Source organism: Phoca vitulina, unplaced genomic scaffold (assembly GCF_004348235.1).
Source record: "Phoca vitulina isolate PV1807 unplaced genomic scaffold, GSC_HSeal_1.0 scaffold16, whole genome shotgun sequence".
Lineage (NCBI taxonomy): Eukaryota > Metazoa > Chordata > Mammalia > Carnivora > Phocidae > Phoca > Phoca vitulina.
Genome location: NW_022589719.1, coordinates 14,642,044 through 14,667,669, shown reverse-complemented (window position 1 = coordinate 14,667,669; position 25,626 = coordinate 14,642,044). Strand labels below are relative to the sequence as shown.

The following is a 25,626-nucleotide window of genomic DNA, read 5'->3' as shown; positions in this document are numbered from 1 at the left end:
CTCCCCTGCTCCTCTGCTACCTCCGCTCAATTTGTTGGTTTTCTAAGCCTGGATTTTTATGGATCTCACTTTTTTTGATGTTGAAATCACTTAGACTTATTTATAAGGGTTCTTTTGGCCATTTGCTGAAAGGAATGAAAAAAAAAATCAAAACAAGAGAGAAGGAAAATCACCAGGGTCAGCATAGCCTCCAGTCACCCCAGATCCACTGAATCAGCAACTGTGGGGGTGGGCCCAGCACTCTGTAGTTTGTAAGTTCTCCAGGTGATTTTTATGAACATTAAAGGTTAAGAACAACTGGTCTGGAAGAAAAAAGGGCATGTGACAAATATTTTGGACAAAATGAGGCTTCTCATTAAGAAGAAAAATTAAGTCTACATTATTGACACAGAAGAATGTCCAAAATATTCTGTGTAATAAAACCATAGGTGCAGTATAATTCTTGTAAAAAAATCTTAGAGGTATATTTCCACAGGGAAAAATGTCTAGAAGGTTACACACCAAATTGTTAATAGTGGTTAGCTTGGGGGAAATTTATTTGACTTTTCCTTTATGAATATCTGTATTTTTTAATCTATAAGCATATATTATTTTATAATTTTAAAAAATGGTTAATCTAGTCATCTTCCACTCCTCTCTGACAAAACTCAGAGGTAAAAATTAACTCAGTCCCCAGTAGATTTCAGTGTCTGGACTAATGAAGCTTTGTGATGCTTTACGGAATTCTAGAGGAAGTGAGGCAGTGATAGCACTCAGTGCTCCATGACTGAAATCAGTGCTTCTATGAAAAGCTCCTGTGCCAGGAAATGACAGGTCATAAAGCCTGAGAGATTCTGCCCTTCTTAAATAGGCCAACTTAAAAAAGGGATGGTAGAGTTCTGAGGGAATGAATGCAGAACAGACTAAAAACTTCTCTTGGAAGACAACTATTTGTTGCAAAAACTATGTATATAGTGTCCCATTTTCCACCCCCCCCACCTGTTTGTGATCTGGCAGTCATTCTGCAATGACATTGGACCTTCTTCAAGCTGGCTCCAGGTATGTACAGTATATGCATATGGCAGACCAGAACGGGGTCTGAAAATAAAGGAGATTGGTGGAAATAATTCAGGACAAGGTAAAGAGAAGATAAAAGAGGTGTGTATGCACATATCCAAGATCAAGTCTGGTCCTAAGAAATATCCTTTAGCTCATGATGCACCATGGGAAAATCCTGAGACTTCTACAAGCTGCTCTCATGGGACCACTCAATTTTTTCACCTCTGGCAAGTTTCCTATTAGAGGCACTCTATGCATTCATAAAGGACCCCAAAGCACTTTACCTGTATTATCATCATGCACAGAAGCCACTCAGTGTAATCTGTATACATCCTCTTGCTCTTCACTGCCTACAAGCATGTGGGTGTGGCAGAAACAGAAAATACAGTTGTCTCCTTCAGGATAGCTGTTGCCCCAGAAACCAGAAAAACTCGGTAAAAAAAAAAAAAGCTTTCAGTAATCCTTAATAATTAATTAGTTCATCTTCACTAAAGGAAAACTACTTATAGCAGGGGTCTTTCTACTTTGAGCTAAGAAAATTGATAAAGGTTACACCAACTTTTTTCTATCAAGATACCCTCTATCTCTGGAGTCCTAACTACACCAGAAGGCAAGAGATATTACCAATGTCCAATACTTCCAATGCTGTATGAAGAGAAAGTTATTTAGTAGATTGGAGACTGCAGCCACCTTCTGAAAAGCCTGTCACTGTCTGTGGCTCCGCCTCGATACTGTTTCAGATTAGAAAATCGGGGCACAACGGGATTAGATGGTAGAAAGGAGATGAACCCCAGTGCTTGGTCTGCAATGTGACATAAAAGAAAGAGCACAGGTACTGGAGTCAATTTGAATCCCAGCTCTAAATTATACTAGATTCAAAAAATAAATAAATAAATTATACTAGATTCAGGGCAAATGGCCCCACCTCTTTAAGCCTCAGTGTCCTTATCAATAAAATGGGAATAATAAGCTACTCTACCAGGTTGTTACAAAAATCACAAGTATGCAAGAGCAGAGGGAGAAAAAGAAGTTAGTGTTTAATGGGCAGAAAGTTTCAGTTTGGAATAACTGAAGAAGTTCTGGAGATGGATGGTGATGGTGATGATGGTTGGACAACAATGGGAATACTGAATGCCACTGAACTATACACTTAAAAATGGTTAAAGTGGTAAATTTCATTATGTATATTTTACCACAATTTTTAAAAAAGATATGTAATGCTCCTAGCACAGTGTTCTGGCTCTCTCAGTGGGTACTCAAGAAATGCTAGTCTTTTCCCCATATAAAGAACTTTAAATTAAAAGAAAGGGGGTGGGGATACCAAAAATCAAACAAAATTGTGCTCCTTTCCCTATTGGATTGTAAAAGGCTTTGACTCTCAGGCAGAGCCAGCTGGGACCAATATCCAGTAGTGCCACAGGAAGTCTATGGGTAGGAGAAGGGAGGCTGTGTTAGTCAGATTCCCTCCGGCATGCTCAGATCCCAGTCCACCCCCACCCCGCTATGGAGTCTCCCAGAATATCAATCTTATAGCTCCCAACATATTGCAAAGAAAGCTGGGAAGCTGAAACCATTTCCCAGACCACACTCCAGGTCATGAGGACAAAAGCATTCACCGTGGCCGCTGGTTGCTATAAGTGGGAGAAAGACAAGACACTAGTGCTGAACACCAACTGGATGGGTCTGGAGCCTGTTCCAGTCCCCAGCATTAAGATGATCAGTACCTTGGATGCCTTTGACTGAGTTTAATGGACACAGATGACAGTAGTCTCAAAGGCCTGTTAAAGGAAGATTAAAAATACACTTGTCTGCAGTTCAGGGAAAACAATTAATGATTATATGTTGTAAGTCATAAAACAGAGAAGGGAAAAAACAGATGACTTATCTCTAGGCATATTAAAACACTGCTTCTGATAGGCGGGCTTAATTAGATCTCAATGCGATGTTCAGATAGATGATCATTAACATCCCTCGAACTTAGCTCAAGGAGAACGAAATACAATACCCAATCAATTCCAAAACAATACTTACTTTAGGATCTGAGCTCTTGAACTTCAACCTTTCCACCAACTCTATCATAGCCGCCTTCAGTCCGCCTGAGTCTTTGCTCTAAAAGAAAGAAAAGTCAGGGATCATTAGACAGCGTTTTGTTGCTCTCTCAAACACAAACAGCATTTCATGAAACAATGAAATGGAAAGCAATTTTTTCTTCTTATTAGCCAAGAGAACTGAATGACTAAGGAAAGCTCCACTGCCCCTCTTCCTCTCTCTATTGGACAAAGAGGGTCATGACATAAATTGCCCAGTGATCTGAGAGAACCATTGGAATGAAAATTAAATGCAATTTGTACAGGTTGATTCACTGCTTCATCTTAGGGTTCAACTGTGCCAGTGTTCACTGAGAGCTGAGGCTCTGAAAAGAGATTTTGATCTAGGATGTCCACTTTATGACCTAGTGATTTTTATCTTGAACTTCTACATACCAGATACAGAAGTATGCAGTATTAAATATTCTTATAGAAATAAAAACAAAGAAAATGCCCTAAGATTTAATTGGAAATGGTATTACAGTGTACTGGTTGAGTACAGGTTTTTGAGTCAGACATACAAGGTTTCAAATTTGGGGTCTGTCATTAACGAGTGGACTAACCTCAGGTAAATTACTGACTTTCTCAAAACCTCCTGCCCCTTCTTAAAATGTGGATAATAAACAGGGTTATTTTGAGGCTTAACTAGAACAGTGTCAAGGTATTGCCCAGTATGTGGCACACAGTAAGTGCTCAACAAACGTCTCCTATTATTACTACCGCATTATAACGATTTATTTAAGATATTATTTATTTGAGAGAGAGAGAGGCAGACGCTTAATCGACTGAGCCACCCAAGTGCCCCTGCATTATAACGAGTTAGAGTAGCACAGTCCAAGAGAAATGTTAAGCCACAAATGCAAGCCACATATGTAATTTTAAGTTTTCTAGTAGCCACAAAAATAAAGTGAAATTAATTTCTAACAGATTTTACTTAACTTAGTATATCCAAAATATTATCACTGCAACATGTGATTTCAACATGAGATATTAGATACATTTTTTCATACTAAGTCTTTAAAATCAGTCCAATTCAATTTAGACAAACCACATTTCAAGTCCTCCAGAGCTATATATAGCTAGTAACTACTGTACTGGTCAACAGAGATTTAGAGAATAGACTCTAGAGCCACACAGCCTGGATTCAAGTCCCAACTCTACCAACTAGCTGTGCGACCTTAGGCAAGTCACTTAGCGTCTCTATGCTTCTATTTCTTTATCTGTAATATGAAGCTAATAACAGTACTTATTTCACAGCATTATAGTAAGATTAAATGAACTAATATATGCTAAGGTGCTCAGAAAAGGGCCTGGAACATGGTAAATGCAACAGATTCATGAGACATTTCTATTATTGTTTGTCTGCCTCACAATATTTTAAACTCCTTTTTTTTTTTTTTTAATTTTATCTACCTATTTGACAGAGAGAGACACAACAAGAGAGGGAACACAAGCGGGGGAGTGGGAGAGGGAGAAGCAGGCTTCCTGCTGAGCAGGGAGCCCGATACAGGGCTCGATCCCAGGACCCTGGGATCATGACCTGAGACAAAGGCAGATGCTTAACGACTGAGCCACCCAGGCGCCCCACGTTTTAAATTCCTTAAGGGTAAGAACTACAGCTTCTATCTCTGTATCTGTGCCCAGCATCAAGAACGATTTGAAAAAGTCTGCTGAACAAATGAATGAACGAACATGCAATCTTAAGACATGAATGACCTAACTATAATACATGTGCGTAGCACACTCCAAAATCACATAAATTAGTTTATTTTCTTATCTCAACTCCTGTGTAGGATCAGGTAGGATCATCACCCGCATCTCACCAGTGATGAAAGGAAGCATGAAGAAGTAAAATGACTGACATTTTTTATGGGGGAAGGAATAATCAAGAGGTAAAATATAAACAAACACTACAAATATCTGTTAGTCAAAATTGGTCTCAGAATCAGTAATATTTTCCAAATTTTCAGAACCAATTCCAATTCCTCTAAAACAGGAAATTCTTACTAAGACCCCTTTATGTAGATTAAAATAGACTAAAGGCTCAGTCTTGTTTTCCCTCTAACTCCTTTTCCCAAGTCTATCCAGCAAAAGCCTGGTGTAACATGATTAGATGGGGAGCTTTAGATGTGCTCTCCAAACACAGTGTAGTTGACATTCCCATTCTAGTTGGGGTTCTAAATTTTAATAATTTGTAGTTTTAAAATGATGGTTTACAACTCTCCAAATTTCATCACCAATTTAAATCTTTAATCTCTGTGATCTCTCAGCAGACAGCTGGGAAAAAGAATCTGGAGGTCACATACCAGAGTGGGTGAGACCTGAAGGACCTAAAAAAGGGTTAAGTTGCCAGACACAATCCTGCTTTTATGAGATGATCAGACAATAAAGCCTGTCTGGTGATATCATTTCTGTAACCTGCTTCTCATTGGCTGAACAAGCAGGTCACTCGTCCCTGGAAAGCTCTCTTCCCCCACATCCCAGCTGCCAGCGCCCATTTTAAGTTCTTCAGCAAAAGCCCTGATATATTATGACTTCCCCCCTGGCTCTAGAGAACAGAAAGGAATGCACCAAAACTGTGCCTTAAAACATGCAGAAAAGACACAGAACGACGAAGGCATCCCTCAGAAGCAGACGACACTTTTGCAGGCAGATGTGCCTTGTGTGGAGAGATAAGGGAACCCTTAGCCTTCTTTCATAAAAATACAGTGTGTCAGCAGAATCCTCCCTCCTTTCACCAAGCATCAGCAGCACTGCCTACCCAGGGGAGAGACAGAGGAAGATGCACTGATACTCTCCCTTCAGGAAATTCACCCATTCCAACCCCCACCCCCGTTTTGAGAATTATTCTCAGAGATTAACTGGGGTCTACATTGAGTCAGCGATACCCAGTTTCTAAATGGGTGGTGAAGAAAACATTCCTCAATGGCTTTTTTTTCTACCCATAAAATAAGCAGATGGTCAGAAAGGAGAGGCTCCACTGGGCAGACCTGCCTCCAACAGCTGCAGGGCTGGAGCAAAAGTATAAGTGGATGACGCTGGCCCCAGATTCACCTCCTTTCTTTCCCCACACACTTTCTGTACCCCAAAAAGCCTTGTATAGTATACAGATGTTCGAGCTAGTACACCCAAGCTGTGGGTGTACTAAACAGTCACCCTTGGTCACACCTGGGACCCAGTAATGCACACATCAGGGGTAGAGTCTAATGGCTTGATCCATCTTTGGGAGGACAGACTCAGAAAGAGGCTCTGCAGGCCTCAAAAGCAGGTTCACGACATTTTGTCAGGTAATTCTTGGGTCCTGGGTACTTGAAGAGTAGTCAAGAAGGGAATGGGCATAGGCCCTCTAAAGGAAGGGCTCTCTAAAGCATGCAGCACAGGGTAGGGGCACAGGGTTATCTAGGTCTAAGGCGGTATCTGAGTTTAAGTGTCCCCAGAGCAAAGGGTGGTTATCATGTTTTAGTGAATTAATCTGTTTGCAAAGGGCAGTCATCAGTCAAAAGGTAACCAGGATCGGAAATTACACCCTCATACTTCCCTTTTGTGGTGGAATAGAACAACTGCCTCTGAAAACTGTGTTCTAATTGAGAGGCGGACCACGACAGTAACAAAGGGCAGGCTAATTCTAACCTCATAGACATTTGGTTCCATAAGTGTCCTGATTCTACTGTGTCAGCCCTTGCGGCCAGCACTATGGGTGGTGAAGTCAGAGTCTCCTGATACCGTTCTTCTCCACCTCCATCCCACCTAACACGTTCCAAGAACACAGGAGTTCAGTGTGAACATACCTTGTTTACACACCTCTTTCCTGCCCTGAAAGAATGTAGAATAAAAAGAAACAAGTGGTATGTTGTGACACCCACCTCTCAGAGTTTGATTAATCTGTGAAGATGTAGCATGCTTCACAAAAGCCAACTCCTGGGGATGAGTCATAACAAAGCCAAAGAAAGGACAAATGCCTTACACTTGAAGTTATTCTTTATTCTCCAAAGCACTTTTATATGCTCTTTCACTGGCATTTCCCAATAAACCTAAAAACTAGTGTATTCACAATTTACAGCTGAGAAAATGGCTCGTGGAAATCAAATGAGGAACCTATAAATCACAGGGCTTATACACTCTGTCACTGGCATTTCACAATTACACAGTAACTAAGAGGTGGTGTATTCTCACTTTACAATGGTCAAAAATGGTTCTGTGGAAGTCAAACAATGCCCCTCAAATCACAAAGCTAGTCAGTCAGCAGCAAAACCAGGATCAGAACAATCCAAATGAAAAAGATTTACAATATATACAGCAGAAGAGATTGGTGTCAACAATACATAAGAAAATACAAAAGGGATTCTTATAAATAAGAAAAAGTCAAATAAGCCCAAAAGAAATCCAAACAAAGGATATGATATAATAGAAATGCAGAATGGCTAACATACATACTAAAAGAAAAGATGCACAAACTTACTAGCAATTAAGATATTTCTTATCCATCATATTGAAAAAAAGTTCTGATCTGATATCAAGTGATGAGGGGCTTTGGAGAAACTAGGGACTTCCATATGTTGCTGATACAAAATGATGAAGCTACTTTGAAATCACATACCTCGCCAGTCCATTTCTCTCTTTATCCCCTTAAGAAAACCTAGCTCATGTGTCAAGGAGGCATGCGCAGAAATATTTATGGTAGCACTGTTTGTAGTACTGAACAAACTGCAAACATTCTAAACATCTATCAACAGTGGGTGGCTAAATAAGCTCTGGAATTAACAAAGTGTGGAATATAATATAGCAAATAAAAAGAATAAAGTAGATCTGTTAATGTGCCTGGATACAAGGCAAGACATACCGAATTTTTTTTAAACTTGCGAAAGGATACATACTATAAATAACATTTATAAAACAAAAAAAAAAAAACTGTTACTCTCCATGGGTGCTATATATGTATGTAAAACACCTGAAACAAATGATTGGAGGGACTGGTACTGCAGACAGTAGTAGGAAGAGTCTTAGACTTAGCTAAAGGTAGTCCTACTGTCTAAGATTTAGAATACATAAAGGTAGGAGTGAGCAAGGGAGGACAGACCTACGGCTTCTTCAGTGCTTCTCTACATGAGTTTGCTTAAATACTGTTCCCTTTACACTGCAAACATATAAACCGGCAGGTACAAGAGAGGGTTCTTTACCTGTTTATGTACAGACTTCAGGGTGTTTAAAACCCCTAAAACTGTGTACAAAATTTGGAATGTACATGTACTTTTCTAGGGAAAGGGACATTAGCTTTCCTCAAAGTACCAAAAAAGTTTAACTTTCCGTGTTAAGACAATTGCACACAGAAAAAAGACCCAGGTTCTATTCCTACTTCTGCCACTACCTACGTGAGCCTGGAAAAGTCATTTTATATCTTTGGATTTCTATTTCTCAATCTGTGAAGGAAGAAAATGGACCAAATCAGAATCTACAAATTTGTAGCCTGCAGCCTACAGAACTTTTTTTTTTTTTTTTTTGGACTTTTAGAGTGTTATCCCACACAGCATACTTGGAATTTTAAATTAGTTGCCAGCATTTAAAAATCAGGACATATGACCTAGCAATAAAGATTTCTAGCTTCTTTTGAAAATCTGAAAGATCTGATTATACTGGGCTCTCATTCCCACATGGCAGCAACTGGCTGAAGCTAAGCAGCAGCTATCCGCTTTACACCAGGCAAGCTCTCTCCAGTTTGCCATGGTTACCCTGGTTTGCCTCCCGATTTACGTTACCTTTCTGGTCCCTACAGACATCTGAAGTTGCTATCCCTGGAAGTAACACTCTGAAGGTTTTCTACCTCTAAGGGTCCTTGTATTTGAACACCAAAAACCTGGGATGTCTCTCTTTAAAGGGGTTGAGAACACCTCATAAACACATGTTCATCCGTTTACCCCCAAAACAAAAAAAGTAATATAGCTCATTTTAATGTAAACGTCCTTTGAAAATGTGTGAGGAGCAGAAACAAAGGTGGAATATGGTAGATGAAAGCGGCAACAGAACAAGAAATATCTCTTGACTTTTGTCTCTTGACAAGAAGTATCTCTGTTTAATGGGAGTTAGTCTAGTCTAATGCCAATAAGCAGCTGGGCACCAAAAGAACAGTAATTTCTCTGTAGAACTGTAAATGTTAATCACTTAAACATCCTAAGCTGGCTCCTAAATATTGAATTCTCTTTATAAAAAATCAGAAGATGCTGAGTTCAGAAAGAATACTGGCTGGCTGTTTTGGTTTTTTTCCTATCCCACTGGCCTTGTGTTGGTAACATGCTTTTAAAAAGAAAAAAAAAAAAGATCAACCCAACTTTCTATTTTTACAAAAAGTTTTTTGGGGGGGAAAGCAGTGGAAACAGACTAAAAGAATATACAGCAAGTCTTCCTAAGGAATCAAATCAGAAAGCAAAGGCCTTGTCAAAAGGAAATGAAACTGAATTTTTTATCACCATGCCATGTACAAAAATTCTTTACCAATATTACTTGATTTTCCAGCTCCAAGTCTACTCCTATGTCAGGCAACTACTTTTATACAGTTGCTCAGATCCAAAATCATTTTTGGTTCTGAGAAACCCATCGCCAAGTCTTTTAAAGCTAGCTCTAAAACACGTGCCACCTCCAACTACTCTTCACCATCTGTCCTACTCCTCAGGCCAAGCAAGAGCACTGTTCTCCTTCTTGCTACCCTACTGTCCATCTCCACACAGACACCAGAGTCAAAGTCTAAGAACCTAAGTCACTCACTCACTCCCTTGCTTGAATAGTCTATGGCTACTCAGAAGGAAATCCAAAGTCCTCATCACGACCTACTTGGTAATCTGATCTCAACTACTACTCCCTCATCCCCTTACCCTTACTCAGTTATTCTCCAGCCATCCTTTCTATTCCCCAGCAAGCTTCCTTCACCTCAGAGCCTCTTCACATGCTATTCCCTCCACTTGGGCCACTATGCCCCTAGATCTTCCCATCACTGGCTCAAAGTCTACCCAAGTCACTACCTCAAACAACTCCTTCTCACATCCTTAAATAGCCTCCCTCTTATTCCCCCATCCCAGTCACTCTCCTCCTCCTTCCCCTAGTTTGTTATCCCTAGTATTTACCTTATCATCATTTGAAATATAATTTACTGTTGAACTTCCTTATGTCTGTTTTGCTCATACCATATAAGCTCCATGAGAACAGGAACTTAGGACTACTCACTGTTAAATTTCCTACTGTTCCAAACACTCTACCTGATTGAATGAATAGATCAAAGGAAAAAATCATCATGCTACTAACTTCAACCACTATATAAAAATATCTTAATAAATACTTTACCTCAAAGAACTGTGGTAAAAATTAGATGAGATAACATGTAGGAAGCTTAGGGGTGCCTGGGTGGCTCAGCCGTTAAGCGTCTGCCTTTGGCTCAGGTCATGAACCCAGTGTCCTGGGATCGAGCCCCACGTTGGGCTCCCTGCTCGGCAGGAAGCCTGCTTCTCCCTCTCCCACTCCCCCTGCTTGTGTTCCCTCTCTCTCACTCTCTGTCAAATAAATAAATAAAATTTAAAAAAAACCAACATGTAGGAAGCTTATAGTACAGAACCTGGCACATACTAAGTTCTCAATAAGTTTTAGTTATCATTGTTGTTGTTATTATTAATTGAATGACAACATACTGAAGCACTACCAAGTACCAAGTACTGAGATAGAGAAGGGATGAACAGAAAAAAATGACAAAACAACCTGTTATTAATCAAAATACTTTCTAAAATATCTAGAAGAAAACTTCAGGTAGAAGAGAAAACGGTTTTAGAATATTCAGAAAGTATTAAATACTTTCATACAGAAGGTAAACATCAGAAAACTGCGTTGGTACAACTTTAAAGTTTAGATGTAAGTGGAAATAATTAAAATGGGGGAGTAGAGGCAACATGGGGTGGTGGAAAGTACATGTACTTTGGCATCAGACCTGGGTTCAAACCCTAGTCCTTCTACTTACTAGCTAGGTGACCTTCCACAAAGTTCAACCTCTTTGAGTATCAGTTTCCTCATCGTAAAATGAGAATCATAGTAACATAGCTTATTGTGGGAGTTCTACTGAGATCAACTGAAACAATGAATGAAAAGCACCTGACCTAAAACCACTCAATAACTATTACTACTATATTCTCATCTCTGGAAAGAGCCTCAAAATTCAACAGCAGAGTTTCTAGACTGTCTCAGTTTTATAACCTCAGCTGAAGACCAGTATTTTCATTCTTCATGCACGTGAAGTCAGAGTCTACCACTCACAACTTACACCCCACCAGGGTTTACACCGACCCAAAGGACAGAGAGAACAGAAGGGTGCCTATAATATCTCTCCCATGACTGCCTACTGGAAAGAAAATGGAAGCTATTTCCTAACCAGAAAATAATGTATTGCCCCTGCCTCCCCTCTGCTTCTATAAAAATTTCCCACAGTTCAGAATGTAAAACAGAATTTAAAGAGGACAACAAGCAAGACTTGTGAACCTAAAATTAGACCTACCAGCTGTGTTTTGGTTAGCTAGTGCATAAGGCACCAGCAGGACACTGAAACATACAGGAGCCTCTTCTCAAAGACAAGTTTTTCTTCAGCCTATCTACCCACCAGAATAAAGCAGGCAGAAGGAGCAGAAGGAGAGGGGGCTGAACACTTTTCACCCAAAGAAACTTGGTGTCCAGAACTTCTACTGCTGCCAGACTAACTGGTTTGGAATTGAACTCAGAATAGAACCTTAGATGGCTTTAAAATGGTAATAAGAATGAGCCACCAATGGCTGAGGGCTTATTATCCTCCAGGCACTACGCTACGCTCTTTAGAAGTATGATCTTTGTTCCTCACTATAACCCAACAAGAAGAAGCAATTATTATGCTGATGTTACCAAGACTCAGAGAGGCTGAGTGAATTATCCCACATGACACAGCTAATAAATACTCAAATTCATAGATTGCAAAGCCAACTAATGCAAGACTGCTTGGTCCTTCATTTCATTCTCCCATTTTTCCTTAGTAACAGAACCCAGCTTTTAGCTGGACACACTGTAGCCTGAAAAGACTGTTTCCTAGACTCCCTTGCAACTAGAAAAGGCCACAGGACTGAATTCTAGCCAATGAAACATAAGCAGCAATGTGTGCAACTTCTGCAGGGTTTCCTTAAAATGGAGGGGTGTGTCCTTCTTCGCTTTCCTATGCCTGCTATCCTGGAACTTGGATGTGCTGGCTCAACTCCAGCAGCAGTCAACTTGGTCCATGACAAGAACTATACCCTAAGGGCGGCAGAGTGGAGCTAGAAAGAGCGTAGATTCCTAATAACATCACAGTTCCTCCACACCAGCCTTAGACTGCTTACATCCAGACTTCGTTTACACAGAGAGAAATTAGTATCTGTTTGAGTTGCTATTATTTTGGATTTTTCCAAATTATTTCATTATATTAGATGCAGCTGAACTAATGTAAACATTGATACACTAAATCATTATGCAATACTGTCTCTTTCAGTTCTTCAACAACACCCTAGAAACTAGATGAGATATTTCATATCATATATTCACCAAATATTCCACGTACATCTACTACTCAACAGGCACTGTGCTAGGTACTGAGAACAAAGATAAACAACTTATAGTAGTAACCCTAGAAGAGTTTATAACTATAACCCACAGGGGACATGGAAAGAAATAACATCTCAGAGTATACTGTAATTAATGCTACAGTTAATGTATATAGTCTGTTGCTATGGGAACACAGGAAGGCTACCTAGCAGTCTAGTTTATATTTACCTAGTACAATCCTATCCATCCCGTCCACCTTGAATACCATTCCTGCCGAGAAATCTTTCCTGATTCCATGTTTTCAGCTGAAATTAGTTTCTCTTTTCTTTGAGCCCCCATAGTATACTGTTTGTACCTCTGCTCTATTTATACACAAATAAGCACCTGAAAAGACTGTCTTTCCTATTAAACTATAAGCTTCCTAATGTCAAAAACTTTTCTTTATTCTCAATATTCGTCACACAGCTCACCATAAATGCTCAAAAATTATTCAGAGAAATAAGATTAACCTAAAATACCAGTCTTTAATGCTAACTATATGCTATAGCTTGTACACATTAAAATGAATGTTTCCTCTAATACTCCATTGAAGTTAAAAGCAGATTTCTTTGCTACCTGACCAAAAACTAGTTAAACACATCTGAAGTGAGTTTAAGATATAGTTAAATGTTCAACAAGAATATGGTTATCTGGCCTACATTATGGATTGAGCCTTTAGCATATCTGAAGGATTTTATTTTTTTAATTCTTCATTCATTTTGTGACATATGAAAAGGACATCAATATTAATATTCTTTGATGCCATGTTGGCTTGATCTATGACAGTGATACACACACAAACACATAAACACACACACACACCCCAAAAACAAAAACAAAACACACATACAAAGGATTTAAGTCTGCCAGGGCCAGAATTCTGTGTTTCCTACCCCATTCTCATCTCTACCCCACATATCAGGACCAAAGCTTTTGTTCCACCTATTCCTTGTATATATTCTGCCCCCTCTCTTCTGACAGTCCATAAGCATCTGTGCTCCTTCCTGCCACACAAGTTTAGACTGTGGCTCTGGATATTAAAAGAACCAACTGGGACAGGAATATGAAACTGAGCTGGTCATCTCAGACTGAACTGTAAGTTCCAGCAGAAGACACAATGAGCACTGACACAGATCCACCTTTGGCTTCTCAGTCTTGGGTCAGATGCAAGGGAGGAGAAGTGGGTACACCAACGAATAGACAGGGCAACTTCTATATTGTGGGCTGTAGTCAAGAAAAGCTGATGTCAAAGGCACACAGTCCTTTATTCTCAGAGGGGTTTAAGAATAATAAGACTACTGCATCAGCAACCTTACCCTGAAAAGCAATAATCTAATAGTACATAATGCCCAGTAACCCATTCTATTTTGATCGAGAGGTCAGGGAAGAGAAAAAGAAGGCACTGGATTCTTGGGAGAGAGAGAAGGAAAAGCTTGGACCTTTTCTCAGGAGTCAGCTATTAGGACTCCTGGCTAAGCTCTGCCACTTTCCAACTGTATGACCCTGGGCAAGTTACGTGATCTCCCTATGCTTCAGTTTCCTTCCTCTTTAAAATAGAGATAATAAAATGTACTTTGGGGCACCTTGGTGGCACAGCTGGTTAAGCATCTGACTCTTGGTTTCGGCTCAAGTCATGATGGTAAAAATGCATTGGTTCTGTGCTCAGTGCAGAGTCAGCTTGAGATTCTCTCTCCCTCTGCCGTTCCTGCTCGTGCTTGCACACATGCTCTCTCTCTCTAAAATAAATAAATCTTTTTAAAAAATAAATAAAATGGACCTCTAGGATTGTTATGAGGATCAAATTAATATGTATAAAGAGCTTAGAACAGTGCCTACCACATAAGTAGTAATATAATAAGTGCCAGCTCTTAATCTGTTCTGGCTCCCAGACACCAACTGTGATAAGTCATCTTGATAGCATGCACCCTTAACTCTGTGGTCTTCCTCCCCAAAACCACTAACTCTTCCTCCCCAAAACCACTAACTCTAGTCTAATCTAGTCCACTAACTCTAGTCTAGTCTAGTCTGAGATGAACACAAGATGAATCCCAATAAAAGGACATTCTACAAAATACCTGACAAATCCCGGAGATTTTGATTTACCTGGCGTGGATAGGGCCAATCAGAGGTATTTTCTAAAGAATTGCCCTCCACAGATGATTCAGAAATGTGATACCAAGGTGAGAAACACGCTGTTTACTTTGCTGACCTCACCTCTTACTCCTCCTTCACTCCCCTCTGCTTCATAATGACCTTTTTATTGTCCCTCCAATACCCCGAGCTCACCTCTACCTTAGAACCTTTGCATTCACTATTCTTTCTACCTTAACCACTCTTCTCCCAGAATTTTTCTTAATTTTAGATTATAAGGTATAATTTTAATAATGAAGATTATACAAAGAGTCCATGCTTTAACAGGACACAGTGAGACAGCTTTTCCCATGTTCAACCCTGCAGAAGCCCTCCAGGACCTCCCCACAAGCTCATACTCCCTCCACAGGGTAGTATTTTTACCTGTGCTAACAGAACACTAAAACAGCGAGAATTATGATAATCTTCTCACTTCAAGAGCCAACAATCCCTTTATAAAAAGTTGTAGGAACCAAAGCAATCGTCTCTGCTACAAATCACTGAACTTTGCATAAGCAGTACTCAATTGGTAACACAAAAGAAGGGTTTTCCTAGATCTTTGCTAGATCTCATAAATTCAGGTCTCTGCCCACATGTCATATGCTCAGAGATGCTTTCCATGACTACCTCACCAAAATGTAACCCTCTACTGCCATGCCACTCACTCCTTCACTATGACATGCTGATTTCATAGCACATACTACCATCCCGAATTACCTCTCTTTCTCCCCAGCTAGAGGGAAAACTCCATGAAAGCTAGGGCCCTGTCTGTCCTCGTCACTGTATTAACTCCAAGACTTACTACAGGTTAAGTAAGTACATTCTGAAGGGTAGACTCAGATGGGCAATCCCAGAACTGTATGCCTCTCTTAGAAATTTTCCATAGAACCATATGGGGCTGCTCTAACTGACAGGAAGCCATTCCCTTTAAAGACCTTAGTCTTAGTTTGTCTTATTCTAAACAAATAAATAAGATACTGCAACATTCTGAAGCCAGGGCTTCATAGTTTTATTAGAAGATAACCCAAACCTTTCAGACAATTAAAAATAATATAATTAGATGTTTTTGGCAGACCTTCAACCTTCTCCCTCCCTACCAGAGCTGCTTCTTATGAGCTGACTAAAGAGCCTGAGTCATGAACCATGACGGGATAGAGCAGTGACATACCTCCATTTCTAGCCCTCCTAGAGCCACAGCTGTTCTGAGCATATGCCTATATCCTTCGAACCACCCTGCTCCTAGTGCTCCCTCACTGGCTCTTCTCTGCAGTTGTTCCCAATGCCACTTAACCAAACATTCTGCTCCCCAAATACTCCTCTTAAAGGCACACTCCAGGGCAAAGGGTGTGGCTTCAAACCCTTTGGATCTGTACATAATAAAGCCATGTTAAGAACTCCACAGATGCTCATAAGCATCTGCTGAACTCCGCTTACCACTTGTCCTTTAGCCATTTTATAACTCTACCTTTCCTTCAGTGATCCTACAGTGCACTAGACACGTACTTTTCAAGTCACAGGACACACCCATTAATAGGCAATATAATTACTTTAGTGTGAGAATCCAGAATTTTTTTGAACAGAATAGAACAATAACAGAAAACATCCTATCTGATAGAGCTACCATATGATCCAGCAATTGCACTACTGGGTATTTACCCCAAAGATACAAAAGTAGGGATCCGAAAGGGTACGTGCATCCCGATGTTTATAGCAGCAATGTCCACAATAGCCAAACTGTGGAAAGAGCCAAGATGTCCATCAACAGATGAATGGATAAAGAAGATGTGGTATATATATACAATGGAATATTATGCAGCCATCAAAAGGAATGAGATCTTGCCATTTGCAACGACGTGGATGGAACTGGAGGGTATTATGCTGAGCGAAATAAGTCAAACAGAGAAAGACATGTATCATATGACCTCACTGATATGAGGAATTCTTAATCTCAGGAAACAAACTGAGGGTTGCTGGAGTGGGGGGTGGGGTGGGAGGGATGGGGTGACTGGGTGATGGACACTGGGGAGGGTATGTGCTCTGGTAAGCGCTGTGAACTGTGCAAGACTGTTGAATCTCAGATCTGTACCTCTGAAACAAATAATGCAATATATATTAAGAAAGAAAAAAAGAAGAAGAATGTAGCAGGAGGGGAAGAATGAAGGGGGGGAAATCGGAGGGGGAGAAGAACCATGAGAGACGATGGACTCTGAAAAACAAACTGAGGGTTCTAGAGGGGAGGGGGGTGAGAGGATGGGTTAGCCTGGTGATGGGTATTGGGGAGGGCACGTTCTGCATGGAGCACTGGGTGTTGTGCACAAACAATGAATCATGGAACACTATATCTAAAACTAATGATGTAATGTATGGGGATTAACATAACAATAAAAAAAATTTTTAAAAAAAGAAAGAAAAAGAAAACATCCTATCTGGTAAGGCATACAGTGTTCCATTTGAGTTATTTAAAAGTGTGTGTGTGTGTGTGTGTGTGTGTAAACAAGGTTACAGTGTAAAATATACTTCCCCTATTGTAGGTTATGTTCAATTTTTTAAACTACTGGCCTAGAGTTCTGAGACCATCTAATTGCACTTCTATTGTTCAACAAAAATGACTCATTAACATAGCTATGAATGCAAATCCCCTTGACAATATAAGAATTTTCATATGAATAAATCCATAAGCCAGATTAAGTTCCTTTGTCAGACCCAATGACCCATTTTCAGAGCCAGAAATTATGGTAAGAGAAACCTGCATATCTGGATGAGAGGTTATAAATCAGGTGAGAGATCATAATTTGGGCTGTGTAACTATATTTCTATGATAAAGCTGGAACACATGCGCAATTCAAATCTGGACCCACAAAAATCCTTTGGAGACAGAAACTTCAGGCCCCTCTTGCCATACAGTCACCTTGGTTCTCTGCCCATTCTGAAGTTTGCTTTACTCTAAGTGTCAGCAACCCTTCGCAACAATTTGGCCTTCCTCCACCAATACCAGCCACTCACAGCCTGGTTAGGCACAAAGCTATCAGAACATGTATGTTTAACCAGACTCTTCATATTAATAATAAAAACAGCAGCTAACATTTACTGAGAACTTACAATGTGTTAAGCATTGTTAAAAGTGTCTTATCACAAACTAAACCATTTTATTCACATGAAAATCCTGTTTTATTTCATAACTTCATACCCATTTTAGAGATATGGAAGTAAGACCAAACTATTACATAGCTTGCCCAATGTCAAAAAGCAAGTGGCAGAGCTAGGATACTTTCTGTTCCTCTCTAATCCTACACTGTTCCATTTTTTCTTTATAACATTCACTACATGTTTATTTGCTAATTGGTTTTTCTCTATTTCCTCCTAATATAATGTAAGCTCCAATAGAATTAAGGACTTTCTCCATTCTGCTCACTGCTATATCCCCAATGCTTAGAAGCTCCTGCCCTTGGCTAATACTCCATAAATACTGGCTGTATGAATGCAGTGTAACAAAGACCCTGTTCCCTCACCATCATCATGCTGTGCTACTTTCAATATTCCAAGAGCCTTACTCTCTTCCAATAAGCAAATGTACACTGGCCTCAAAACATTTGAAACCAGAGTGAACTGAAACTAATTAAAGCTGCAACCAAGCTCTGATCAAGCTCAAATCTTTACTGGATCAAAATAATCAGCCCCTCATCCTAGCTGCCTAGTAGAGTAAATGGCATACCACTTCTGAGGGGGAGAAAAGAAAATACTACTCTAGTGTCTATAGTTCTTTTAAACACAATGTCTAGTATTGGATGAAAAATGATGAGATATGAGAAGAATTATGAAAATATAAAATCAGACCCCAAAAGATTCAAAGAAATAGAGCTTTAAAAAATAACCAAATAAGCATCCTAGAGTTGAAAAACACAATATCATTAATTAAGAATTTAACAAATGGGCGCCTGGGTGGCTCAGTTGGTTAAGCGACTGCCTTCGGCTCAGGTCATGATCCTGGAGTCCCTGGATCGAGTCCCGCATCGGGCTTCCTGCTCGGCAGGGAGTCTGCTTCTCCCTCTGACCCTCCCCCCTCTCATGTGCTCTCTCTCATTCTCTCTCTCTTAAATAAATAAATAAAATCTTTAAAAAAAAAAAAAAAAAAAATTTAAAAAATGACATAAAATGGAGAATTTGTAGCTTTAAAAAAAAAAAAAAATAGATAAATAAATAAATAGACATATCTGTGGAGTGATTTCCAAGACATACTGCTAAGTTAAAAAAGCAAAGCAAAAAAGAGAATTTATATTGCCCAAAACCCCATTAATTCCAATTTCACCATGAGAAAATCATCAGACAAATCCAAACTAAGACACATTCTACACAACACCTGACTAGCACTCCTCCAAACTATCAAGTTCATCAAAAGCAAAAAAAAATGTAATGTGACCACAGGATCCTGGTAATTAGAGGAAACACTGGTGAAATTCTAATAATGTCCATAGTTTAGTTAGCAATACTGTTCCAATGTTAACATAAGAGTACGGGAGGGGCGCCTGGGTGGCTCAGTTGGTTGAGCGGCTACCTTCAGCTCAGGTCATGATCTCAGGGTCCTGAGATCAAGCCCCATATCGGGCTCCAGCTCAGTGGGGAGTCTGCTTCTCCCTCTCCTCTGCTGCTCCCCCTTCTTGTGCTCTCTCATTTGTGCTCTCTCTCAAAATAAATAAATAAATAAATAAAAAAGTATGGGAAGCGGCTCTCAATCTGAAGACATTTACTGATCTGCAAGAAATTGGGCTGTGCATTTGATAGGGGTTACAAAGTGAGCTGGAAAAGGAGAAGATAAGAGAAAGCAAAGCTGTGGCATGCTCAGAGTGAGACACTGTTTTTTAATTTGTCTTTTAAGTAATGTCTACACCCAATGTAGGGCTCAAACTCACAACCTTAAGAGTCAGATGTGGGGCGCCTGGGTGGCTCAGTCGTTAAGCGTCTGCCTTCGGCTCAGGTCATGATCCCAGGGTCCTGGGATCGAGCCCCGCATCGGGCTCCCTGCCCCGCGGGAAGCCTGCTTCTCCCCCTCCCACTCCCCCTGCTTGTGTTCCTGCTCTCGCTCTCTCTCTCTGTCAAATAAATAAATAAAAGAGTCAGATGCTCTACCAACTGAGCCGGCCAGGCGCCCCCAGAGTGAGACATTTAAAAGAGCCCTTTCCACACAGACTTCGGATGCTCTCACCCCTGCCAAAGAGTAAAATCCTAGAGTAAAAACAAACTAAACTTGCCACTATCTCACCCTCTGAAGGGGACTGTGGGAGTGTTGCCTTGGAGCTGAACAGAAGGAGGGGAGGAGCTGCAGGGCTGGATGAAAATGAAATCTTTAAGAAGTTGTAAACTTAGGCAGGTACCTCCTGAAAATGTGATCCAAGAAATCTCAAGCAATTCATTTAGTTTAAGGGGGTTCTAAACAAATTGTACTCTCAGGCCTTAGCACAAGCAACGTCAATCCTCTTTCGAAGAATACAGCTTCATGCCAAGGCTTGGGAAATCCCCACAAATAATTTTCAAAGGCAATGAAGAGTTGTGCAAACATAACACAAAAGGAAATAAAGAAACATGAAAAATACCATCAAAAACAACAGCAGAGGAGATCTATAAAGTCTCCACATACTGGAATTACCAAAACCAGATTATGACCAACACGCTTACTGTTCTCACAGGAATAAAGAGGATAGCTACAGTATGAAGAAAGATAGAGGATATGATTCACAAATTTATACTAGTACGTTTGAAAAGTTAAACAAAATGGACAAACTTCTGGGAAAATGTAACTTATCAAAACTGACCTAAGGAAAAATAGACAACTTGGACAGACCTATGACCATTAAAGAAATTGAATTCATAATCAAAAATAGAAAACAAAGTAACAAAATTCTCTTTCTCTTTTCAGGTCCAGACAGCTTCCATGGTCAGTTCTACCAATCATTCTAGGAAGAAACATACCAATCTTAAGCAAACACTTCCAGAGCATTAAAAGAGAGAAACGATGTGAGAAACAATACAGTGTGACTCATACTATGAAGCCAACATAACCTGGATAGCAGAATCCCAGTACAAAGAAGAAAATTTACAAGCTAATTTCTCCCATAAATACAAATGAAAAAAATCCTAAATTATTAATAAACCAAATTTAAAAACATGAAGATACTTCACCATGACCAAGTTGCATTACCCCAGAAATGCAAAGCTGCTTTAATTGTAAAATACAGTGACATGAAGGGATGAAAATAAGACCATATTTATGCACACCCATCTTTCTGTGTACAAATACAAGAAGAAACATTTGAAAGATGTGCAAACAACTAATAAAAGTGGTCACCAATAGTTGCTGGGGAAGAAACCAGGTGAAAAGGACAAAGGTGAACTAGAGACTTTTGAGGCATGTGAACGTATTACTGATTTTTAAATTTAAAAAATCAATTAACATAACTTACCACATTAACCTAGTAAAATCAGATGAACACCCCAATAGATGTAGGAAAACCACTTGACAAAATTCAGTAGCCACTGAATATTAAGAAAAACTCTTGGGGTGCCTGGGCGGCTCAGTCAGTTAAGCGGCTGCCTTCGGCTCAGGTCATGATCCTGGGGTCCTGGGATCGAGCCCCGCATCGGGCTCCCTGCTTCAGCGGACAGCCTGCTTCTCCCTTTCCCTCTGCCTGCCGCTCTGCCTACTTGCGCTCTCTCTCTGTCAAATAAATAAATAAATAATATCTAAAAGAAAAGAAAAACTCTTAAGCTAGGATTAAAAGGAATTTTCCTAATCTGATGAAATATATCTGTGAAAAAAAACAAACTACTATCACACTTATGTGTGAAATGTAAATTATTCATCAATTAGAACAAGACCAGAATACCCACTATCACTTCTATTCAACATTATATTGGAGGTCCTATCTAAAGTATTAGGACAAGAAAAAAAACAACACATATAAGGACTGGAAAGAAACAAAAACTGTCCCTCTCTGCAGATAATATGGTCATGTACGTAGAATTAATCTACACATTAATTATTAGAATATTTATGAGAATTTAGCAGACATCTTAACATAAAAATCAATACATAAAAGTTAATCGTATTCCTATATACAAACAATTAGAAAACAAAAATTTTAAAATTTTGTACAATACTGTAGAATTTTAAGCAATAAATGTCAAAATGATATACAAGATTTTTCTGAAAAAAAAATTATAAAACTTTATCATGAGGCAATTTAGACCTAAATATATGAGAAGACTTTATCTTGGAATGCTGTTAATTCTCTATATATTGGTTTATAAACTCAATACAAAAAACGTTCTGCAGGCTTTCTTAACACAACTTTATAGTATGCTTCTAAGAAATGTAAAAGGCCAAGACTTTCTAGAAGAACAAAGTGGAAGAACTTGCTCTACCAAATACTAAGACATGTTACAAAGCTATGGTAACTAAGAAAACATGTTTTTCACACAGAGATGCACTAACAGGTCAATGGTAGAGAACAGAAGACCCAAGAAACATATTCACAGGCATATGGACAGGTGGCACAGCAGATCCATGTAGAAAAGACAGGCTTTTCAATAAATGCTGCTAGAGCAACTGGCTACCTGCAAGAGGAAAAAATGAAATTGAGCCCCTATTTCCACAATGGGAAAAGCAATACTAAGTGGAACAAGACACAAAAAGCACTAACAATAGAAGGCAATTATTGATAAATTCTACTATATTAAAATGAAGAGCTTCTACTCAAGGCACAGTTTTAAAAAACAGACTAGAAGATATCTGCAACCCACAGAAACAACAAAGAAGTCAGAATACATTTCTATAAATTAATGAGAAAAAGACAACCTAACAGAAAAATGAACAAAAAAACCTCAATGGGGCACTTCACAAAAGGAGAGATATAAAAGATACACAAAGTCCTCAGTAACTAGAGGAATGCAAATTTAAACCACAAGAAGATACCATACATATCCACAAAATTGACAAAAATTTTAAATTCTCTAATAGCAAGTGCTGGTGATGATACAGAATAACAGGAACTCTCATACACTCTTCAAGGCAATGCAAACTGGTACAACCACTTTGGAAAATAGTTGGCAAAATCTGGTGCTATTTAAGATATGCACAGTCTGTGACCCAACAATCTCATCCTAGGTTTACATTCCATTTAAATATATGTAGATGTTCACCAGGAGACATGAACAAGAATGTCTATACCAACATTGTTCATAATAAGCAGAAACCTCAGAATCTGGAAATCGAATGTTCATCACTGATAGAAGAAGTAACTTGTGGCATAGTCATAAAATGGAATTCTACACAACAATGAAAATGAACAAACCACAGCTCCCACTGGATGAATCTCACAAACACAATGCTAAAAAAATGAAGCAAAACCCACAAGAATGCACAATATGACATCAACTGTGTCAAGCTCAAGTAAGTTTAGGAATGCATACATATGTGATAAACTATAAAGATAAGCAAGGAAATATCACCACAGAAGTCCAGAAAATGGTTACCTATAGGGAAGGGAAATGGTTATAATTGGAAAGGGCATAGGTCTTCAATATTGCTACTAATATTCTTTGTCTTAATCTGGGTAGAGGTTACATCAGAATTTGCTTTATAATTTTTTGTTAGACTGTGCATACATTTTTATATACTTTGTGTATTTTACAATTAAAAAAAAGGAAAATCTCAACACAGGAAATTTTCATTAACAAAGTATTTGTTATCCCAGTGCCAGTAATTGCAAGGTTACTTAGGGAAACAAAAATCGTCATAACATGACAACATTCACTAATGAACTGGTCACTCTGCTCCAACTTTCCTCCCTGGTTAACTCCAGCAATTTCTCTGACTATAAAGATCAACAATATAAGTAAAAGGCAAATCATTTAAAAATTTGTTGGCCCAAAAAAAAAGATTTATTAATGTCTACGACTTTCCAAACACTGTTCTAGGGGATCAGCAAGGTCCAAGATAGATAAAGGTCCTGCCCTCCTGCCAAAGATGGTGGACGCAGGAACTCCCATTCCAAGTTTGCTTCCAACCTCTCATCCTCCTTTCCAAATAATTGTCACACATGAAGAACCTGAATGAAATTGGGGGCACATATGACCTTAATATAGAAACCACCACCTGTCAGGGGGTCTCTTCACTACAGAGGAACCATCTGCTTGGGTTCATCTGGCTGAAGCACGGTTTCCCATATTCTCAAGTACGCAAAGAGACTGCCTTACCAAGTCAAGGCACTAGTCTCAACAATGGCGATGCTGTGGGAATTGGCTTAAATGGGGTCAAAACTCCCAATGAATGCTTTAACTGGGATCCAGACACCAGAGGCTTGCAATTTTCCAGAAACTGTACACTAGGTTTCATGTGTACATATATTTCCCATCGGGTCAGAGTCCAGAACTTTCAACTGATTCTCAAAGTTCAACCAAAAAGAGGGTATAAGCACTGCCCTCACTAAGTTGAACAGATTAGCCTTTTAAGGTCATGGTGAAGGCGAATGTGGCCACAACTAGGCCACCTGAGTTGAAACCCAGGTGTACAGACCTCCAGGCCTATGCTCTGAATGCCCAATACTTACTCTTAGTTCTTCGAAGGCTTCGTCTAGGGTGGAGAGCTGGTGGCCCTGGTGAGTCCCAATGACAGGGCACAGGACACAGATGAGTTGCTTATCTTCCTGGCAATAGGTGCTCAAATCGAGCCCATGGTCCGGACACTTCCTCTTGGCCACTCTCTCTGCTTCCATTTCTATTTCTGGGTCAAATTCACTTTCTGCCTCCGTTTCTCCCTCAGCCTCGGATTCTCCTTCTTGGTTGTCTTCCTCTGCTTCGCTCTCTTGCTCATCCTCCATTTCTTCCTCACTGTCCTCTTCACTCTCATCCTCGCTCTCATCCTCGCTCTCTTCCTCCGTCTCGCTCTCTTCTTCGGATTCACTGTCTTCCTCGGACTCGCTCTCCTCCCCCACCTCGCTCTCTAGGTCCCGCTCATTCTCCACCTTGGCCTCGGCTTCTTCCTTGGCGTCGCCCTGCCCCGGGGCTCCGGCGGTCCAGGCCTGGGCGGCGCCGTGGACGTACTGGGCCAGGTGGTGGCTGGGGAACTTCTGCCTGTGCGCCTCGGCGTGGCGGTGGCAGTAGCAGAAGGCGCACTCTCGGCACACTTCCTCGGCCCCCGGAGCCTCGTCCGGCTCGCACTCGTCACACGTGCCGTCGTGCGGCAGCTCCTCGAAGGCCGCGCCCACTCCGGAGGCCATGTGGCTGCGGTGACGCGGCCCAGGCCGCTGGGCCTCGGAGCTCGCCGCCGGGCTTCAGCGCGGCCTCCTCCCTACTTTCTCCCCGCCCGGGTCCCGTCCCGGGCACTGGCCGCGCCGGGTCTCAAGGCAGGCTTGGGGCCGCGGCGCCGCTGCCGCCTGCTCCCGCCAGCCCCTGCCCGGCCGAGGAGCCAGGGGCCTTCCCGCCGGCTCGGCCGCTCGGCGCCCGCTGCGCTTCCTCCGGCGGCGCGGGCACTTCCGGCGCGGCAGCCCCGCGCCCCCGTCGGCCCCCGCGCCGCGCGCCGCCCTGCTTCGCGCTGCCCCCGGCGAGATCGCCGCGCCGCTGGCCCCGCCGCCCCGGTTCCGCTTTCCCTTTCCCTGTCAGCGGCCTCTTTTCACTTCCTGAGTCATTTAAAGTGGCAAGGGCCCTTTTCCGCGTTCCCCGGGGCGGGGGGAAGAGGGAGTGGGGGGAAGGGGGCGCTCGGCCGCCCCGG

At 40.7% G+C, this 25,626-nt stretch overlaps 1 protein-coding gene across 1 annotated transcript in view; it reads right to left on the bottom strand.

Annotated features, from left to right (window-relative positions):
• Positions 1-25,372, bottom strand: part of TRIM44 (tripartite motif containing 44) — a 110,425-nt gene extending 85,053 nt beyond the window's left edge. Inside the window, exons 1-2 of the mRNA XM_032413906.1 lie at positions 24,467-25,372; positions 3,070-3,147 (exon numbers count right to left, since the gene is read on the bottom strand). Of these exons, the coding sequence (XP_032269797.1) occupies positions 3,070-3,147; positions 24,467-25,135 (747 nt within the window). The 5' untranslated portion in view covers positions 25,136-25,372. The remainder of the gene's footprint in view (positions 1-3,069; positions 3,148-24,466) is intronic.
• Between the last annotated feature and the right edge of the window lie 254 nt (positions 25,373-25,626).